This window comes from Pagrus major, chromosome 12 (genome assembly GCF_040436345.1).
Source record: "Pagrus major chromosome 12, Pma_NU_1.0".
In the NCBI taxonomy this organism is placed as follows: Eukaryota; Metazoa; Chordata; class Actinopteri; order Spariformes; family Sparidae; genus Pagrus; species Pagrus major.
In genome coordinates this window covers 20,222,587-20,241,235 of record NC_133226.1, presented here as the reverse complement: position 1 = coordinate 20,241,235, position 18,649 = coordinate 20,222,587, and the positions used below count along the sequence as shown (strand labels likewise).

General features: G+C 40.8%; 3 protein-coding genes across 3 annotated transcripts in view; 2 read left to right on the top strand and 1 right to left on the bottom strand.

Moving 5' to 3' along the window:
- Window positions 1-642: 642 nt before the first annotated feature.
- On the bottom strand, window positions 643-5,725 carry psmd5 (proteasome 26S subunit, non-ATPase 5). The gene is made up of 10 exons (XM_073477843.1): window positions 5,498-5,725; window positions 4,653-4,797; window positions 4,460-4,573; window positions 4,247-4,375; window positions 3,586-3,695; window positions 3,255-3,397; window positions 2,591-2,782; window positions 2,063-2,172; window positions 1,821-1,961; window positions 643-1,696 (listed from the first exon to the last, which is right to left on the bottom strand). The coding sequence occupies exons 1-10, from the start codon at window positions 5,722-5,724 to the stop codon at window positions 1,439-1,441; spliced, it is 1,569 nt and encodes a 522-aa protein (XP_073333944.1). The 5' UTR covers window position 5,725; the 3' UTR covers window positions 643-1,438.
- A 3,158-nt stretch (window positions 5,726-8,883) lies between these two features.
- LOC141006276 (beta-1,3-galactosyltransferase 9) lies at window positions 8,884-10,103 on the top strand. Its single transcript, XM_073478427.1, has 2 exons — window positions 8,884-8,889; window positions 8,997-10,103. The coding sequence occupies exons 1-2, from the start codon at window positions 8,884-8,886 to the stop codon at window positions 10,101-10,103; spliced, it is 1,113 nt and encodes a 370-aa protein (XP_073334528.1).
- Window positions 10,104-12,026: 1,923 nt separating this feature from the next.
- The window catches only part of LOC141006275 (uncharacterized), a 101,471-nt gene continuing 94,848 nt past the window's right edge, over window positions 12,027-18,649 (top strand). Inside the window, exon 1 of the mRNA XM_073478426.1 lies at window positions 12,027-12,031. Within this exon, the coding sequence (XP_073334527.1) occupies window positions 12,027-12,031 (5 nt within the window). The remainder of the gene's footprint in view (window positions 12,032-18,649) is intronic.

The window sequence follows — 18,649 nt, the reverse complement described above, 5'->3', positions numbered from 1 at the left end:
TATTGTAAATATTCAAATTCTGAGTTTAAATGTCTTCTTGAGAACTACATAGTGCCCATTTAATTAAGATTTTGGGTGTAATATTTCACATATAGTGGAGTTTTTTCAGTTTTAAGTAAAGTATCTGAATCCTGTGAAAGTATTAAAAATATATCGACTGGATGTTGAGACTTGTGACTCAGGGAGTCAGGCTGAACTGTCACCCTCTAGTGGAGATGACAAAGAACACCACCTGACTCAAACACAGCCAACTACAGCTACTGTACTGTTTATGACATGAATACATAAAATACAAATCTCTCACATGTTGGTTTCACATCTAAAAAATGACAAACCGCATGGCTGGGAGAGTTAAAAACCACACAGCAAAATTAAGATATGTTTGTCGTCACAGGACACTGCAGCTTCCAGTCGACGACTTGGGTTCAATTTATCATTGTCACTATATTTAATAAAAAGATCCGACATCTGATCTGGCACTGAGAATAGATTTATGACTAAACTTTTATTCGGTGCCACAAAATAAATGAAAAAAAAAAAACACTTTCAAGGTGTGTTTTTTGGCATTTCTCAAATCATTTCTGGCTGTCGAGATTTTGCTATGACCCTTGTGCAAAACGTTTTTAAGTAAACAAACACATCTGTTTTCAGACTGAATCCTCTTTAATTACAAAAAGCATGTTTAATAAACTTTTTTACATGAACAAATTAAATCAAGGACTTGGAGAGCGGCGGTCTGATGGATGAGGTTGTATTTTTGAGTCCAGTTTGATTTCAAAAGATATTGTAAATAATGATGATGTGAGTTTGTGTAAGTGCTGGGAGGGTAAACATCTGAGGGACTCTTGTAAGCCTCTTTAATTGATGCTTAAGTAATTGGGAAAGACTCAGTTAGTAAACATGAGTTAACATACTGTGTGGAGCATGACTTCAGCCACTTTTGACTTAAGGTAGAAGTACATCTGTAAACTTTACAGTACACTTTATTTTCATTACTGCCCCAAAATTAGAGGACACTTGTATTAACAAAACTAGATCTACTCATGAAGTCAAATGAAAAAAAAGAAAGACTGAAGACGATCAGATACTTATTGTTAAGGTCCGATCAAAAAACCCTGATAAATATATTAGAGATGAGCAGCTGAGCTTTCAGGCAAAAAGCAAGTAATTAAAATAAATAACCCATTTGTTTTTAAATACTTCCACAGTATTTAAACCATCCTTATTACCAGCTAATGTTGTAGATGTATACTGTTGATCACTATTTTTTGCAAAATTATGTTGAAAATGAAGGAAGTTAACACCACATCCTGATTTATTAGAACTATTTATGCATTTATCAGTGAAGTATGTCAACCCACGCTTAGCTTCTTCAGGCACTTACCCTGTACTTAAGCATTAAGTAGAAACCCGTGAAGTGTATCTGAGTGTGTTTGAATCATTCTGCTCCCTCTGTGCTGACCGCGGCCACAGCTGAAACATAGTAAGGTCCCTCTCTGAGATAAGTCTTCAGACGGATGTAATGCTGACTTCCCAGTATCTCCGCTGTTGTTGATGAACACACGAGTGCTCCCACCAGTTCAAATTTGGCATCTTTGGCCTCCTTCGTTTGACCCGTGGAACGATCCAAAACGAACTCCATGAAACTGGGAGTGCTGATCATTAACTTCTGACCCCAGGGCTGAGTGGCAATGGCCTGGAAAACACACACAGATATCCACTGATGAAGATACAATTATTACTGGTTATTATCATCTGTTATCGAAAGGTCAGTGACACAGGGATGACATGATTGTAGTTAGAAACAGCTGAGCACTCACAGTGAATATACCCAGAGCTCCACAATGCAGCTCTGGAAACGGCTGAGTGCTAATGTTGCAAATCATGTCCATGGGATGTTTAGACAAAAGGTGGAACCAGGACTCTGTCAGGGCCAAGAGGTCTTCTGTCTGCTGCTCTGGCTGCAATAAAATGTTATTAGTGTTAGTTTTTGTTTTTTTTAATGGGGTCTTCAGAGATGTATGGATGGCAATGAATTTTCCTTCTGTGAGCACACACATACCTGTAGAGTGAGAATTTGGGATATGGCGTCCAAGCTGCGCACTCTGAGCTCTGTTGCTCCGGAGCTGGCGAGCTTGCTCATCCTTAACAACACCGCTTTGAACTTTTCTCCTGAAGACACAAAGAGAAATCAGCCACAGAGATCACAAGACATCAGCTATTACTACAAGAAACATAAACAATCTGAGAGGGGTCATTACTCATTTGGCACCTTTGGCTTTTATTAAAGGGTAACTCCACCCATTTTACACATTAAAGTGTGTTTACAGGTCTTGGGGAGTACTACTGCAAATTATCAGATTCTTCTGCCTTTTATAACCCTGTGCCTACATTACCCACCATGCAATTTAGCGACTGAGTGACATCACTGGAGCCAATTTATCAGATTACATGCAGCTTCCTCTGGAGCCACAAAAGACTTTATAATAAGTTTGTCACATATGCAGTAGTACCCATCATGACCTGTAAACACACTTTAATGTGTAAAATGGGTGAAGTTACCCTTTAAATAAAACCTAACAAAACTAACCTGTTTTCTGAAGGACTTGCTTCCCCTCCACAGTGGATCCGAGTAACCCCAAAGTGTCCAGAGCCACGCCGATCATCACAGGGTCCGGGTCCAGAGCCATCTCAAACACCTTGTTCTGGAAGGCCGGGTAGGTTTCACAAACCTGCTGTGGGCTGTCCATGATGGCCAGGTTTCCAAAGAACTTCACCAAACCTACCGGAGGAATCATCTGCATTATTAAGCCTTACACAAACTATACACTTTAATACACTGAGGTTTTCAGATAACTGAGCTAATTGAGATTCACTGTATCAGACATGGCTACTACTTTTAAAATCTCCATGAAGAAGATCAACGGTCAGCCTCTTAATGCAGACCTCAAGGTTACAGCGGAGTAAAATACAAGAAGTGCAAGAGGACATTTCATAATGTTCTACATTTTTATCAATCTACATTTACATTGAGCAGATCAGGTCTGAATAACTGCTCCCATAATAGAAGAAAACAGTCCTGCACATCTGCTTTCAATTTAGCTAGCATAACATATTAATCGATATCACATGATTTGAGATGGAGTGCTTAAAATAAAAGGAACCAGTAACTAAAGCTGAGTGTAGCAGCATGAACTAGATTGAACTGGCTGTGTTTCTTTGTTTGTGTTGGGCAGTTTTCTAAAGAGACCCACCGGGAAGGTAGAGAGAGGAGAAGGGGTCAGTCTCTGCTCCTCTGATCATGTTGGAGATCTTGTCCATTATACCCTGCTGGGCCAAATACTGCCGGCCATGCTGACTGTGTGCTAGAGAGGTCACCATCTCAATGGCTGTGGCTCTGGAGAAAAATGACAACAGGTACAAATTTATAGAATGATAAAAGACTAAGGAAAACTATCCAAAACGCCTGTCAGGTAAATTTGCATTACATTATAGCAACTCTTTATCTGCAGCAATTACATTATACATTTTCACATTTTTTCTCAGTTTTCTTCTCTCTCTTTATGATGTGATTAATCCTATTACCTGGTCAAGACGTCATCTCCTGTGAGTTCTCCTAGCAGCTGAGAAATGAAGCTGCTGTTGGCACAGTAACCGAGGGAGATGGGAGATACGGACGAGATTTCCACCACCAGCTGCAAGCAGCAAGAAACACCTTTATTAGTGAATCAATATGAGAGCTGTTGCATGTGTGCTCATGTACATGCATCACAGACAAATGCATTTACTTCACGAGATACTGTATGTCACAGAGCAAAGAGTGTTGAACCAGGAACAATAGAGAGACTCAGTGTTTGGCATGCGTCACGTCTTTCTATCAGGCAACCTTGTTGTTCCCATGGCAACAAATTAAGATTACCCAGGAATGAGTAATGTGCGTGCAATTTTCCATCTGATTACAGAGTCTGCAAATGACTGCAAGATGATTTCATGAAAAGAAAGAAAACAATACACTTGGGACAACAAAGTTAAACCTCTGCCTGCATTTGCATGATTTCGAGCTCATCTGGGATGAATTAAAACTTTTATATCACTGAATCTAAGTGCCCACGTTCTGGAAGTATTTTGTGTTATGATTAGTCATATTTTTCACCGATTCCATCCAGATAAATGTTATTTTAAGAACTGCATGTCAAGTATGTCATCAGCCAGAAAGTAAACTGAAGTGACACACTGTCGAACGTACCTCATATATTCTGTATCTGACAATGTCACTTGTGGCCATCACATCCTTCATGACTTTCTGCAGGTCGCTCTGGAACAATTTGTCTAGTCCGGGCTTGGAGTGACTCAGTTTAGACAAGGACTGGATGGCCTGAAAAACAAGAACAATTACTGCACCCGCTGTGAATACATTAAAAACTTCATGCAGGATATATTTTAGCACTTCGGTCATCACCTGCTTAGCCACAGCAATCTTCTCTTCTCGGATGCAGTGAATCACCGCTCGCAGAATGTCAGGATTGTTGAGGATTTCAGTGAGAGCATCGGGGTTCTCCACTATTCTACCAATCTAATGTATAAAAGATGAAAAGGTGAGCGATTGAAAGGCACTTATGTGTGAGTGTGTACTGTGTGTGCAAGCAGCCCACCTGCGTCAAGGCCAGTATCTTCACCGTGTCATTCGGATGCGTCAGACCCCCCTGCAGCTCCACTCTGTAGTTCTGGACCAGGCTCACAGGGCTGAGGGCCACTAGGATGCGTTCAAGGATGGCAACACATAGCTCAACCTGTTCCCTGTAAACACACAGCTCACATTTATAACTTTAAACCTGCTAAGCATTTGTTTCATGGCTGCAACTAATGATTAGTATCCATATTATTAATGAAGCAATTTGAAATAATGCAAATACCATCACAATTTCTCAGATCCCAAGCTGAGATGTTAAGATTGCTTGTCTTGTTTGACCAATGAAGTCCAAAGTTATTCTCTTTCCTACCACAGAAGACTAAATAAAACAGAAAATATCTACATTTATGGGGGTAGAACTGCTGAGTTTTAGGTATTTTTTCCTTAAAAAAATACATAATCAATTAGCAAAATCGTTGTTTTTATTGGTTGTCTCTGTATTCCTGGACACAAAACTGTATATGAAGCAATGCATAAGAAGTGTAAGTGCACATTTTCAACTTACACTTGTGGGTGTGCAAACTATGAATGTCAGCAATATAATTTTAAATTTTAAATCCAATAACACATGGCTGTAACGTCACAACAGAAAATGTGTCACTTTCCACACCTGCAGTGTAGCCAGTTAGCTTGCTAACTAGCTAGCACCTGTAAAATAAAGTCTTTTAGCTACCATTAGCTAAGCTACCCCACCGTTATGTTAACTCACCGAGTTACACAAGTAACTAATATTAAATAATGAAGAGCTGACTGACTCAGCAGTTAAAACACACAGTGTGTGGACGAGATGCATTGTGCCAAACCAACCTCTGATTTGAGTTTAACAGTGAGAATATGACATTGAAGCGCTGTCCGCTCACTGCGTCTCTCAAAGCGCTCACAGGTATCGACAATAAAGCTGTTTTTAGACACTGCAGCTCCTCAATTGGATCTTCGACACCGGAGATTTCCTCCAGTAAAGTCTCAATCGTAGCAGCCATGACTTCCAGTGTTTTGGGGGAAGCAGGCGGTTCTCCTTCTTCTTCTGCTTTCATTATCTCTGCAGTTCACCTTCGACGTTGCAGCGCACTACCGCCACCTGCTGGGCCGAGCAGGAGGCGCCACTGCACTTCACAAGTATAAGTTGAAAATGTGCAATAAAAATCCAAGCTTGAGGAAAAAAAACATTTCAATGTTAAATCGTAATTATGATAATCATGACTTTTTATCTCATAATTATGATAGATAAAATCATGAGATAGAAAGTCAGAATTATGGGCTAAAAAGTCAAAATTATGAGATAGGAAGTCAAAATTATGACATAAAAAGTTATAATCATGAGTTAAAAACTCAAAATTATAAGATAGAAAGTCAAAATTATTAGATAAAAAGTCTTAATTAGGAGATAAAAGCCAGAATTATGTCATTAAGTCAATAAAAAAATCATAAAAGTTTCAAAAGGCGCAATTATGAGATACAAAAATTATTATTAGATAAAAAGACAACATTCATCTTATAATTTTGACTTTTTTACTCATAATTTTGAAGTGTTATTCCCTAATAATTGCTTAATTATCTCATAATCCTAATTTTTCATCCCATAATTATGACTTTTTCCCTCATAATGTCTACTTTTTGGGGTTACTTTTGTTAATCAAGGCTAAATTATCATCAATTTTCTTCTCTGGCGGGAATGTGTTTAGCAATTTGTTCACATTTTAAATCCGTCCTTAAAATCTGTGTGAGGTATTGCATTTCCTTTTTCCGCCTTTTCTACATACTTGACTTTTTATTCTCAACCTAAGACCAACCAGACACAATAACACATTGCCTGAAGCTCAAAAATTAAATGTTTGTCATAGAGGACACACAAATTAATTTCTTTTTGGATCCTGAATTGCTTAAAAAATGTTGATAGGCTTGTTTTTTTGTTTTTTTTTTTATCTTAAGGTTCAAGTTATATATCCATTAACTTGACTGTGGAAGACTTCTGCTAAATTAGATCTTGAAATATCAGCATCAAATCTGCATATTATGGCCTCACGATGTCCCACTGCTATTAGCATTAAATTAGCATTTTTTGTGTGGGCTGTAGCCTGTAAGTAAGTAGGTTTAAAGTCCTTCCTGCTTCTCTGAATCACAGTGACTCACAGACTAAAACACTCTAATGCAACTTGGCCAGGTTCCACTGTGTCAGCAGAGCTTTCTGTCTGTCTGTCTCTCCGCATCAGGCCCGAGCTCAGACAGTAAAGGCTGGACATGTTTTGGCCGATGACCAGTCACAGCGACATGGATCGCTCCTCAGGTTTAATCTTGATCAACACCCTCCACTTTTAGCCCCAGCACTACATGATCCCTGGCCTCTCACCTCCCTCCTTGTCCCTTTGTATTTAAGCAACGTGCACCAATCAGCTTTTATAATGACACGCTGTCATTTTGTGTCACTTCTACATCACAGCAGGTAGATGGGAAATGAAACACAGGAGGTCAATAAATAAATGACTTCCGAGGGTCTGTGGTTACAATTTTATCATCCTTTCTAATGTTGATTGAGACTCATTTTGACTTTAATAACCTCTGATGTAAGACATATGACCTAACATGATGAGGATGATATGGAGTTGTACTGCATGTGTGAAAACAAAGAGCCCTTGGTACATTTCATATGCCTTACATCGGAGATTACAAAAGTCAAAATATAAGTCCAAATCAATCACTCGTAAGGATAAGCTCTCATTTTAAACTGTGACCACAGGTGTGAGGTGACTTTATAAATCATGAGAAAGAGTTTAAACCTCATGTGTCGAGTGGATTTTTTTTTTGTACAGCTTTGGGGTAGTTTTCAGTGGAAACATTAAACTGTTTTCTCCCCTTTACATGAGAAACAGACTCTATATAAGACATGTTTTCAGTTTGATTACATGACGTAGGTAGTAGACCTGCTGAAGCAGGATGACTACATTAATAATAAGCAATTAAAGGTGCAGTATGTAGGATTTGGCCACCTCTCAAATTTATACTCAAAACAAATAAGGGCCAGCATATCACCAGAGTTACCGCTAACTGTAGCCTCCCTGAACACAGCACATAATGTCAAAACTGCTGTTTTTTCACATTCTGGTGATAATTTTAGTTTTTATTTAACATTTCCAGCTAAAATTCTTAAATATAACATTAACACATCAATAACTGACCAATCTGAAAAGGACTAACATTCAAACATCTTCTCTCAATGTCAATCTTTACGGTGCAGAACCAGTAAACGTCCATGATTTTAGAAATTTAAGTCAAAAGACACTTTTATGTTAAAGTGCAAATATTAATAAACACACACATACAGGACAACATTGTATGCACAACATATTTTACAAATACACATTCAGACAAGCACATGTACTTTGTGAAGAAATACAAAAAAAGAGGTTTTAAAATGTTTGTACAAGTCCCTCTACGTCCTAATTGGCTCAGAGATTTGGAGTCTCTGCTACTCTGTCAGAGATAAATATTTAAGTAATCCTGCACATTTAAGAGGTTGCTGTTATCAATTGTATTTATTTCTTAAAGTAAACCTCCAGGCAGAAATGTGTTTTGCTTTCTGCGACTTTGCACGAACATTTGACCCTCATTGCACGAAACGCTGTATATGCAGACTTTGACAGTAGAAGACTGTTCTATAATAATCTGCTTGTTACTTTAAATATGAGTTCAACACGCGTACAAGCATGAATTTGTGATGCAAAAGCCATTTATGGTCGAATCAGTCTGCAGCTTTCAGTTTCCAGCTTGGAAACTTGAAGCCTCCGGTACAAGTTCACTGAGACGATAAGATTTCATGCATTTTCATAGATTTTTGTAAAGGAGTAGATGTGATTTCTAAGGATTTTTATGAAGGTAATTAAACCTTTCATATCAGACTCAAATTATTATTCAAAGCAATATTTTTTTATTTGTCTAAAATCATGTCTGCAAGGGCTACAGTAGTTATTTTTCTGTATTATCAAACTATTCCATCTCTGTATCATTAATGATGTATACCTGATGCAGGACTCACTCCTCTTGATGAAGCATGTGACTTGGGCTTGGGGTGCAGAGTTACATGCTGCTAGAGTTTCATGACAGCTGAAACCCTGTCTGTCAGCAGGTATTGTTGAGAAACTGACAACAGCTGGAGGTCACATACAGCGAATAAACAGAGAAACAACAAGGCAGGTGTCATGCAGGTACAGTGTTTATTCTTTACAGGTCGTACATTTTAATTTAAGTTCGATTGGGTCTCTTCATGGTGATTCACGTTCTCTTTTTTCTGTCTTTCTGTGTCACGCTCTAGTGCTCTCTGTGCAAGCTGCGTACCCACCAGTGGTGTTTCCTCCTCTTCAACGTCCTCCTCTTCCATGCCCTGTTGTTTGGCGCAGACTTTGTCGAGGAGTACCTCCTGCAGCCCACGCCTGGTGTCTACTCTGATGGCATGGTCGTTGATGTAAGAGAGAAAGCTAGGAAACTGGACCTGAGCAACGCCAGGGAGAACGTCTCCCAGGCCTACCCCATCGCTAACCCTGACGCCTGCAGGAACTCTGACCTCTTCCTCCTCGCTCTAGTCTTCAGCTCCACAGCTAATGTCACCCAGAGAGATGCGGTCAGGAGGACATGGGCCAACCAAACAGTCATCCAAGGCTTCCCAGTAAAGATACTTTTCTTCTTAGGATCAACTCAGACGGCTGCTGCACAAACAGCCCTCATGGCAGAGTCCGACCTCAATGGAGACATGGTGCAGGGTCATGCTGTGGCTGACTCATCGCTCCGTGGTCCAACAGAGAGGACAGTGCTGGCACTCCGTTGGGTGATCGCCTTCTGTCCGGTGGCACGTTTTGTCCTGCTGACCAAGGACTCTGTGTTCATCAACCTCCCTGCCATCGGAGGCTACCTACTCGGGCTGCACAGGCACCCAGAGGACCTTTATCTGGGTCGGGTGATCCAGAAAGACTCCCCTGACAGGGACCCCAACAGTTCTGGCTACCTGCCCCCAGCTCTCTACCCTGACAAGTACTTACCTGAGTACTGTGAGGGGACGGCTTACGTTCTATCCCAGGATGTAGTCCGTAAAGTGTATGTGGCGTCCGCAGCAGTCCGTGCCCCTGTGTCAGCAGATGTTTTTGTGGGTCTTTGTGCTCAGAAGGCCGGCGTGGCACCGACCCACAGCGCCAGGTTCGCAGGAGAGAAGCACGTCCGCTACAACGCCTGCTGTTACCGCTATCTGTTCAGCTCAGCAGGGATGAGAAGACACGAACTTGATGCAGTGTGGGCAGATCTGGGACAGAAGGGTGCAAGCTGCTCTGTGTTGCAGACCTACTACGGCCTGGTGAAATGCAAGGCCCTCACATATCTGGATAAGCTAACCTTCTTCAACTCCCAGAGCCAGGCTGAATGGCATGGGTAGAGAGAGAGACTGACAGGAAGTGGGGTTGAAAGACAAAAAAGGAAGAGTGTAGATAAGTTTGTCATCCTTTTCCTTGATAACATTACTTGAAATGGGGCCAGAACCACTCTCGTGTATCAAAAACGCGGTTCCAGCTCATAAAAATAACAGTAAATGACATAAAATGAGTGTAACTAAGGGCTTCACTGCTGTAAACCTTTAAGGAATTAATGCATCACTGCTATATTGTTATTTTATATATAGACAGAGCGGATTATTTTTCTTTTCCTTTTTATTCTTTTATCTCTCATATTATATTTAATTGTCCGTTTATGTCCATGTCCTGGATGTATTTATTATTGTTCCCGTCTTTTTTTGGTGTTCCATGTCAACTTGTTAAGGTCATTTATTACTGACATGTTTGCATTTGTTTTGTTCATCACGAAAAACAATAAACTACTAAAGCTGCTATAAATGCTGTCGTCATTTTAGCTAACCTCCTGTCCGTTTTTGCAATTAACAATCCCCTCCCTCCTCTCTACGTGACCACACTTGCACGACTCCTTTCTTCTTTCCCAGGCAGCTCTCTTTGCCTCTTTCTTTTCTTCAAGCATTTTTAATCGCTTGGCCTCTTTGGTAGTATAAGCCTTCAACAGGAGCCGGGAACTGGTGGCTTTCCCTGTTTCTTTTCTTCGTTCAACAGCTAAGATCTCTAAAACGAGTGAAGGAAACGTTGGACCTGGAACAGTGTGGCATATATACATACTTGCAGATTTATTTAAATTAAAGTGCAGTGCAAATCTGGCTTATAACAGGAGTAATATGAGTTCCAACAGAGGGAGCATTCATTCCTCAGATCAGATTATATAAGTAATTAAACTCCAGTTGTTATTTATTTTCAAAGTGGATATTACTGTCATTACCTACTGTCTGAACTGGTTGTTTTTAAATATGAGTGGGACCAACATGACCAGAGAGATAAAACGTTAAGTCAGGCTGAAGCCGAACACCGTATTTAATGCATTAGCAACAGTTAGTACGTGCTTCTCCTGTTGTGACAAGACTAACAGCGTCTGGTTTGAAAAAGATGTTGTCTTGCCTTTGTTACTTAGCAGGTGAGTCAGGGAGATGTCAGAGAAACACAGTCTGCACATGAAGCCCACGCAGTCCTGAGAGGACGTCTGATCAGGCAAAATAATTGAGAACAACTGTGTGTGGGTGATGTGTGACGTGGAAGACAAAAGCTGCGGTACGATATGAATCCTGGCCTTTAGATTCGAAAGCTTGTAGTTAAAGAAATGAATTATAATTAGATAAAAGATGGATATTATAAAAGAAGCTATTTTGATCTGATTCCTTTTTTCAATTAAATATTACTGAAGCACATTTATGTGAAGATACTGACCCATTGCTTTTGGCTGCAAGATAAGCAATTATCCTTTTTCATTATTTATTTAAAGGGGCGCTATGTAATTTGGGATAAGATATTCAAACTCAGAATTTTAATATAGTATTTATTGTTTTCCATAAGTGAATAAACAAGCTATTCTCAGGGGAAAATAAGGTCCCCAGAACACTGTTTGAAGCTAGAAAGGTGGCAGGGTCTGCCAAATACAAACAAAGTTAAACAGTATGAAATTGTGTTGTCCTTTAAGGTCAGTTTGTTTATTCAGTTCAGTCAGTCATGAAAATGAAGACAGTTTGTTTATTTCGTTTGTTGTGGCATAAAAAATCAGTCAATGAAGATCTTTCTCTTCTGATTTCTTCCGCAAAACTACACAGTGCACCTTTAAGAAGTCTAAAAGATTATGACCTTAAAGCTAATTTAGAGGGTTAAGGCGAACCTGATGGACTTCCAAGGAATGGTATTGTTTGACATCACATCAAGGACAAGATAGAGTTAACTGAAGACAAACATACCAAGGAGGACATCTAGTGCCCAACATGAGGTAAAGCCAGTAAAAGTCCTGCATTCAAAATCTTACTTAAGTAAAAGTACAAAAGTGTTGGCATTAAAATATACTCAAAGTACCAAAAGTAAAAGTACTCATCATGCAGAAAGGCCCATTTCAGAATGAGATGAATCATATTACTTGACAGTGTTGTATAAAGTACCCAAAACCATACTTGAGTAAAATTAAAGATACTCTGTTAAAATATTACTTTGGTAAATGATACATTTCCATTTCAGATTTCCAGCAATGTATGTCTTCAAAATGCTGCTCAAACTGCTGCTCTCTCCCTAAATTCCACAAAAGGAAACCTTGGCCTCCATCCCAGCACCGCGAGCTGACCAAACAAAATGTTTGGGTGTTGTACAAACCTTTTCTCCTCTGTTTTACAGCCAGCGGTTCACACAGCGACTCTCTACTCCACCTTGGCCAGGTTCCATTGTGTCTGCAAAGCTTTCCCTGGCTGCCTGTCTCACCGCATCAGGCCAAGGTATTCAAAGAATAACATCTCAGCATGTCTATAATCATTCTGGCCGGTGACCAGTCATAGCAACAATTTGACTGGCATACCATCAGTGCGAACCCGGATCGCTCTCCAGGATTAATCGGGATTAATAAGCGTCAACACCTTCCGTCCGAGGCCTCGGCACCACACGACACCCAACCTCTCACCGCTCTACCTGGTCTCTCTGTTCCTGAACAACTGACCCCATGATGCTTTCAATGTCATTTTATGTGCCACCATTTCCTGTGAAGCACCCAAACAAACAGCAACAGGTCTTACCTCTTACAGTAGTATGTCTCATTGTCTCATCATCTGTGCACGCTGTGTTACTTTGAAGAGCCACGCTCTCATTTTAGGTCAGAGCGTCAGATTGGATTTACGAACATACCCATAGTTAATGGTCAGATAAGAGGGGTAACTTGTTGTTTAACACGCAGCAAGAAAACAGATTTCAAAGATATGCTCTGGAGCAGCTCCACAAACACACTTTACTTAAGACCAAAATCTCCAATATGTTTGTTTTCCTGCTACCATGGAACTGAAAAAGTTGCCAAAAGCGTTTGTGAGTCTAGATATTCTTGACACAAAGTCACCAACATAACCTACTGGCTCAAAAAACGCTTTCGAGGTCTGGGAGGATTTTCCAGCAGAAAGTGGAAACAGGGTCCACAGAGCGGGAAAGCCTTCAGACCCACCAAACCACATGTACACTTCCACACATGCACGCACACACATATACGTGCACACACACTCGTAACACAGCCTGCAGAGATTGTTAATGTGAGGTCGAGGGGTCGGTAAACTGCATGTGGGTGGTGCAGCGCTCCTAATGAATGGCTCCCCTCAGAGAGATGCATCTCTGCAGAGAGGGACTCATCAAACCAGAGAAACGCTGTTTTATTTGGACGCCTTTCACTGACGAAACAAGTCCGGGGCTCCACAGCCGAGGCCACTGATTTGAGGGGAGGGTCAGCGGGAGTTAAAGTCTCAACTGATGAAAGAAATAACTGTCTGTCATTTTAATTTAGTATGTTTGTGCACATGTGTCATTCATGAGAACATACAGTGTGCGTTCTCATACGTGAGTGTACAATCCTTCTGGATTCTCGTGTCCTGATCAGAGGCTCAGTGTTCATGTGGCCCTGCAGCCCACGTTCACTTACGTAGAAGCAGTAACCTCAAGGATAAACCCTCTTTTTTGACGACATCTGTGGTTTCTCCTTCTTTCCCTTTTTGTAAACTCCATAATCTTTCCTTTGAGGCTTTGGCAACTTTGCCAAGCCAGTAGTTTTTTTTTGCCTCTCATACAGTGCAGCTTCTTTTGACTTCTTGTGTTTTAATTATACATTCTATAGCTTTTGGCTGTTCTTACAGAAAGATTTTTTTTTTTTTCTTTTCAAAAATGGCTCCATCTGGATGAAATTAAGTGCATTAAGTGCATTAAATGTAAACTACTTCAGTACATGTTCCCGGGGTGAACACGAGTACAGCAGCAGAATTCACATAGTGTTCAACATCTCTCTCTCTCTTTGTAAACAATCAACAAAGTTCTTAATTTTGATGACAATAGCATTAATTAAGCTAGACCATCAGCTAGGCCATCTTGTTAGGACATTATTCAAATCTCTAGATGAAAAGGAGACTTTTAGTCTGTACCCACAGGTCATATAAAGACATGTTAACATACGATTAAACAAAAAATAAAGCCAACTCCCAGGGCTGTCGACAGGATTTCAGAAATACTGAGGTTATCAGTCCAATTTAGACCAAAAGACCTCAACCTGCTTTAAGGATTAGGTCATCCAAACAGGAAAATGTAGTCATTATCTACTCACACTCAAGGAGATGGAAAGTTGGGTGAAGTTTTGCCTCTGGAAGCCCTACCATCTCAAATTGATATGAAAAGACGTTATTTACACCGCTGACACGCGGTCAAGCTCAAACGCTGCACACTTGAGACGAGCTGTACGCTTTTAGCTTAGCATCTACAGTGAAGATTTTGGCTTTAATAGGGGGGTAAATAATGTCTTTTCCAATCGCTCTGCGAGGCTGCACTTTGGCATTGTATTGAGATAACTGCTAACATTAGAATGCTAACATACTCACAATGTCAATGCTAACATGTTGATGCTGAACAGATTCGATGCTTGCCTTTTTCACCATCGTAGTTTAGCATGTTCGCATGCTAACATGCGCTACATACTAATAATGTTATTAGTTTTGCAGGTGTTTGGTCAGAACTTTATATTTTAACCTGATGATGGTGCTGCAGAATTCACAATCATTGGGTCTTCTTTTCTTCATCTTCTTCTTTTCTCTTTGGTTGGCTCCTTTTCTGAGAAGTACCGAGGTTTGGACATGTGTGGGCAGTCCACTCAAACTGATGAAATCTTTTGGTGATTGCCTCTGGTGCTGCTGGTTTTAATCCACTGGGCTGGGCTTGTCTGTACTGAGGCACTGACTGATTTATGAAAGGGATCCTCAGTCACTGCTGTCAGGATTAGTGGTGGGTGGAGACTCAGTCTGTAATATAGTATATCAGATCACATTATTAGAGGCTTGTACTGTGTATGTTGATGGGCTCTGGTGTGGTAATGTGGTAGCCTCCCCTCTACGTTGACTCATACACTCACTACCAGATGATCAAGATATCTGCGAACACTCTGATACTCCAAGCTTCTCTTTCAGCTGCTCATCCAGGAATATTTGGGTTCATTATTTATTTCAAAAGCATTCAAATCCAAGACAGTTTTTTAAATCAGATACAAGAGCACTTTGGAGTTGTGGCTCTGTACATAACTGTCTCTTTCATTAGTGTTTGGTTGAGGTAACATATTGTGAAAATCTCTCTAATCTATTCTCTAACAGTGTCATATTATAACATAGGCTGGATAGGAAAGAGTCAAAGAGCGAGAGAGGGCATACGTGCGTCTAAGTGTTTTGCAGGGAGGGTTGACTTGTAATAATAGTGATTATAAAGCTGGGTTTCCCAATAAAACCACCTCATCATGCCACACATCTCATTACGGCTTCCTCCTCAGCGGCTCCACAGGAACTAAGGAGTTATCAGTGTCCAGAAATCCCCGACAGTGCCAAGGAAAACTGTCTATACTCACGTACAAGATCTGTATATCAAACCTAACACGACTTTTGTGGTTGTGACTGAGGTTAAGGCATCCAATTGAGTACACGACCACAGACTTATACCACTATCTTACCACTATAAGAGCTAAATGCATCCTAGAACCATATTCGTGTGAAAATTTCTGCCTCAATAACTTGGATCATGACAAGTGGCAGTGCAGCCAAAACCTCACATAAAATATGCCTCAAGTGAAGAGTTACCATGTCAACTCACTGCTCGCCTGTGGGTTGACATGGTGTTGTTTCCCCCGACATGGCACCTCATTTTTTGGGGGGGGTTTTTGCAGAGAGTCCATTGCTACAGCCAGTACGCTTAGTTTTGCACACATATTGTAAAGAGGGAAACATATATCTTGCTTGTTTTAAACTAAAGTGTAAAAATGATAATATGTGATTTAATGTAGGCCTGTGGTGAGACTGTGCTGGTCTGCTTTTTGGCTACTCCCTGGAGTTTCTGCTGGTTGCCTGGCAAGTGCTCAGAGCCATGAAATAGTTGTGAACAAAATACCCAATAAAATGACAAATTGTCGTTTTTACACTAGAATAAACTAAATATAAGGTTTTAGTGAGCTTTCAAGGAGCTGGTAGGCAGATTTTGTTACTAACTCTGGAGGAGAGAGTCGGGTGCAGGGCCAGATCTTCTGGAGGAATAAACACCCGGAGTCATGTTGGATTCTGCTCTCATCTAGAGCTGTTTACCGACGGGAGGAGATCTCAGAGATGACTTTTTAACGTTGGGATCTACACTCCCGTCTATCAACCTAACTGCAGCAGCAATCCACCGAGTTGATCTCCTTTGTCGGATGTTTATGTTCTGTAATGTTGCCTGCTGACTGGAGCTGGAGGGGAAATGTGCTTTACTACATGAACAACATTACAAACAGGAGAGGGGAAAGAGAGAGAACCAGAGTCTCTGGTGAGTGCTGAATTTAGTGAGAGTCGACTTGAATTCAAACACACAGTCACACACGCCCTTGTTAATGTTAGCTTAAGGCTAATGTACGGTAAAGTAATCTGGGTGCTTGGGGCGAATAAACAAACGATCCTACGGTCTAAACTCGCTTTACTGTTCGTGAACACACCATTAAACAACTTGATTGCTGATGAAAATCTGACGTGACTGATATTATAAAGTTTTATTCATGTTAAGTTTAGTCTTTTTGGCCGACATCCCTGTCTCAGGAGCAGCAACGGTCGACCAAATGAAATGCACCGTCACCTTGAGTAAACTTGGGATAAAGTAACGACACAACTTTCTCCAACTTTAATCAAAAAAGTGTTTCACAGACAGTTTAACTGATAAGAGTGGAACTTGATCTATAAGACTCGCCTCACTCTTACCAAAAATACCTGTGGATTTACCTTAAGTGTCTTTAGTTGCTTTCTAGCAACAGCAGTGGTCTAGAAGAAAGTGTATCTCAAGCTCAGGTCAGTGAAGCAATCTTCTCTATTTCTGCTCGCCCCAGATCAGTGGTCCCATTGTCCTCCGTCAGAATGTGATCTTAATCTGACCTGAATAGAGTTTTGTTACAGAGAGGACTTTCAACCAGCCAGACGTGAGACAGACACACTGCAGTAAGCTGCTTTTCCACTGCGAGGGCTGCAGGCAGAGGTTTCATAGCACTGAGATTTGTAGCTTCTGCTGGTCAGCGGGTTTTACTGCCGTCTTTTATCTGTGAATTGTATCATAAGGCATCTTATAATACTTTTTATTGGTCCTGCCAGACCTTTATCTTGTGTTTGTAATTTTCTTTTAATGAGATTCCTTCTCAGCTTTCAGTGGATGCTAACAGCTTGAGAAAAAAACATGTGTGTGTTAAAATGGAACCGGTCCATTGTCTCCTATTGGGAACGAGTAGCAACTGTTCTGTAATGACTGACTTGGTGTTCTCAGCTATGCAAGCTCTATACTTGTACCAAATTATTCTGTCTGTTGGATCAAGATCCAGTGATCTGGTTTTGGATTATTGTATCTTGCTAACCCTCTTATTTGGTCTTGTTTTCTTCCGCGTTTAATCCTGGAAGATGCTTCCGCATTTTCACTGCTGTCTTTCTCACAGTCGTTTGCATGTCTGCATCCGCACACCCACACATGCAATGAATGACACAGAAACAAATGAATGGACAGAACCATTCGTGAGGCTGGCGCTATGAGCAGAGTGGCACCAGGGATGTTTTAGGGTCCGGTTTGATGTTGTAGCCCGGTCCACTCCTCTCTGGTCGGCAGCTATGTGAAGAATGCTGGGTGTGCATCACTCTTGTCTACTCAAAGGGTCTTCACTCATCTCATCTGGCGCTCATCCATAACAGCCTAGCACTGCTGGGACAACAGTTCGTTTCTTAAGGAGGCACTCAACCATTTTTACACATCCCCTCTTTGGTCCCTCCAAGGCTTCATTTGTCTTTTCCTAAACTGACAACTGAGGTAACTTCTGTTTGTTTTGTTTTTTTTGTTTTGTTTTTTGCCACACTTGTGTCCTTGTTTTAGGGATGGCAATGTACTTGTACTCAGATGGTGATGGTGAACGTTGTAAGTGTTATACCTGTTAAACATCGACATGATTGCCATTGTGAGCGTGTAAGCAAGCTGATGTTAGCATTTAGCTCAAAGCAAGGTTGTGTGTGAGTACAGACTAACAGAGCAGCTAGCATGGCAACAAGGCGTAGTGGGTGAAATCCCCCCTACGAAAAGGGACAACCCTTGAAGACCCCACTACGTCATCAGTTGACAATCAAGGTATTGTCACAATGCCATTTGCAATTTATCTGATGGATATAGAAAAGCATTGGACGCAAGCAGTTTGTTCAACTTCACGCTATCAATCAAGTCATCAAATTAAAAAGAAGACTGCTTCATTACCTGGCTACTAGCGGTGCTTTATAGGCTAACATTAGCTCCCCTGCCAGTCTGCACTGATATTAGAGGAGCAGTAACAAGTGCAGCAACCTCACTGCTGGACATTTTT

Excerpts from the sequence above, each read along its gene's own strand:
- psmd5 (XM_073477843.1), bottom strand. The coding sequence starts at position 5,724 with ATGAAAGCAGAAGAAGAAGGAGAACCGCCTGCTTCCCCCAAAACACTG. Across the intron at positions 2,783-3,254 it reads CTCCTCTCTCTACCTTCCCG|GTTTGGTGAAGTTCTTTGGA; the intron begins GTGGGTCTCTTT and ends TTCCTCCGGTAG. Across the intron at positions 1,962-2,062 it reads CCCAAATTCTCACTCTACAG|CCAGAGCAGCAGACAGAAGA; the intron begins GTATGTGTGTGC and ends ATTTTATTGCAG.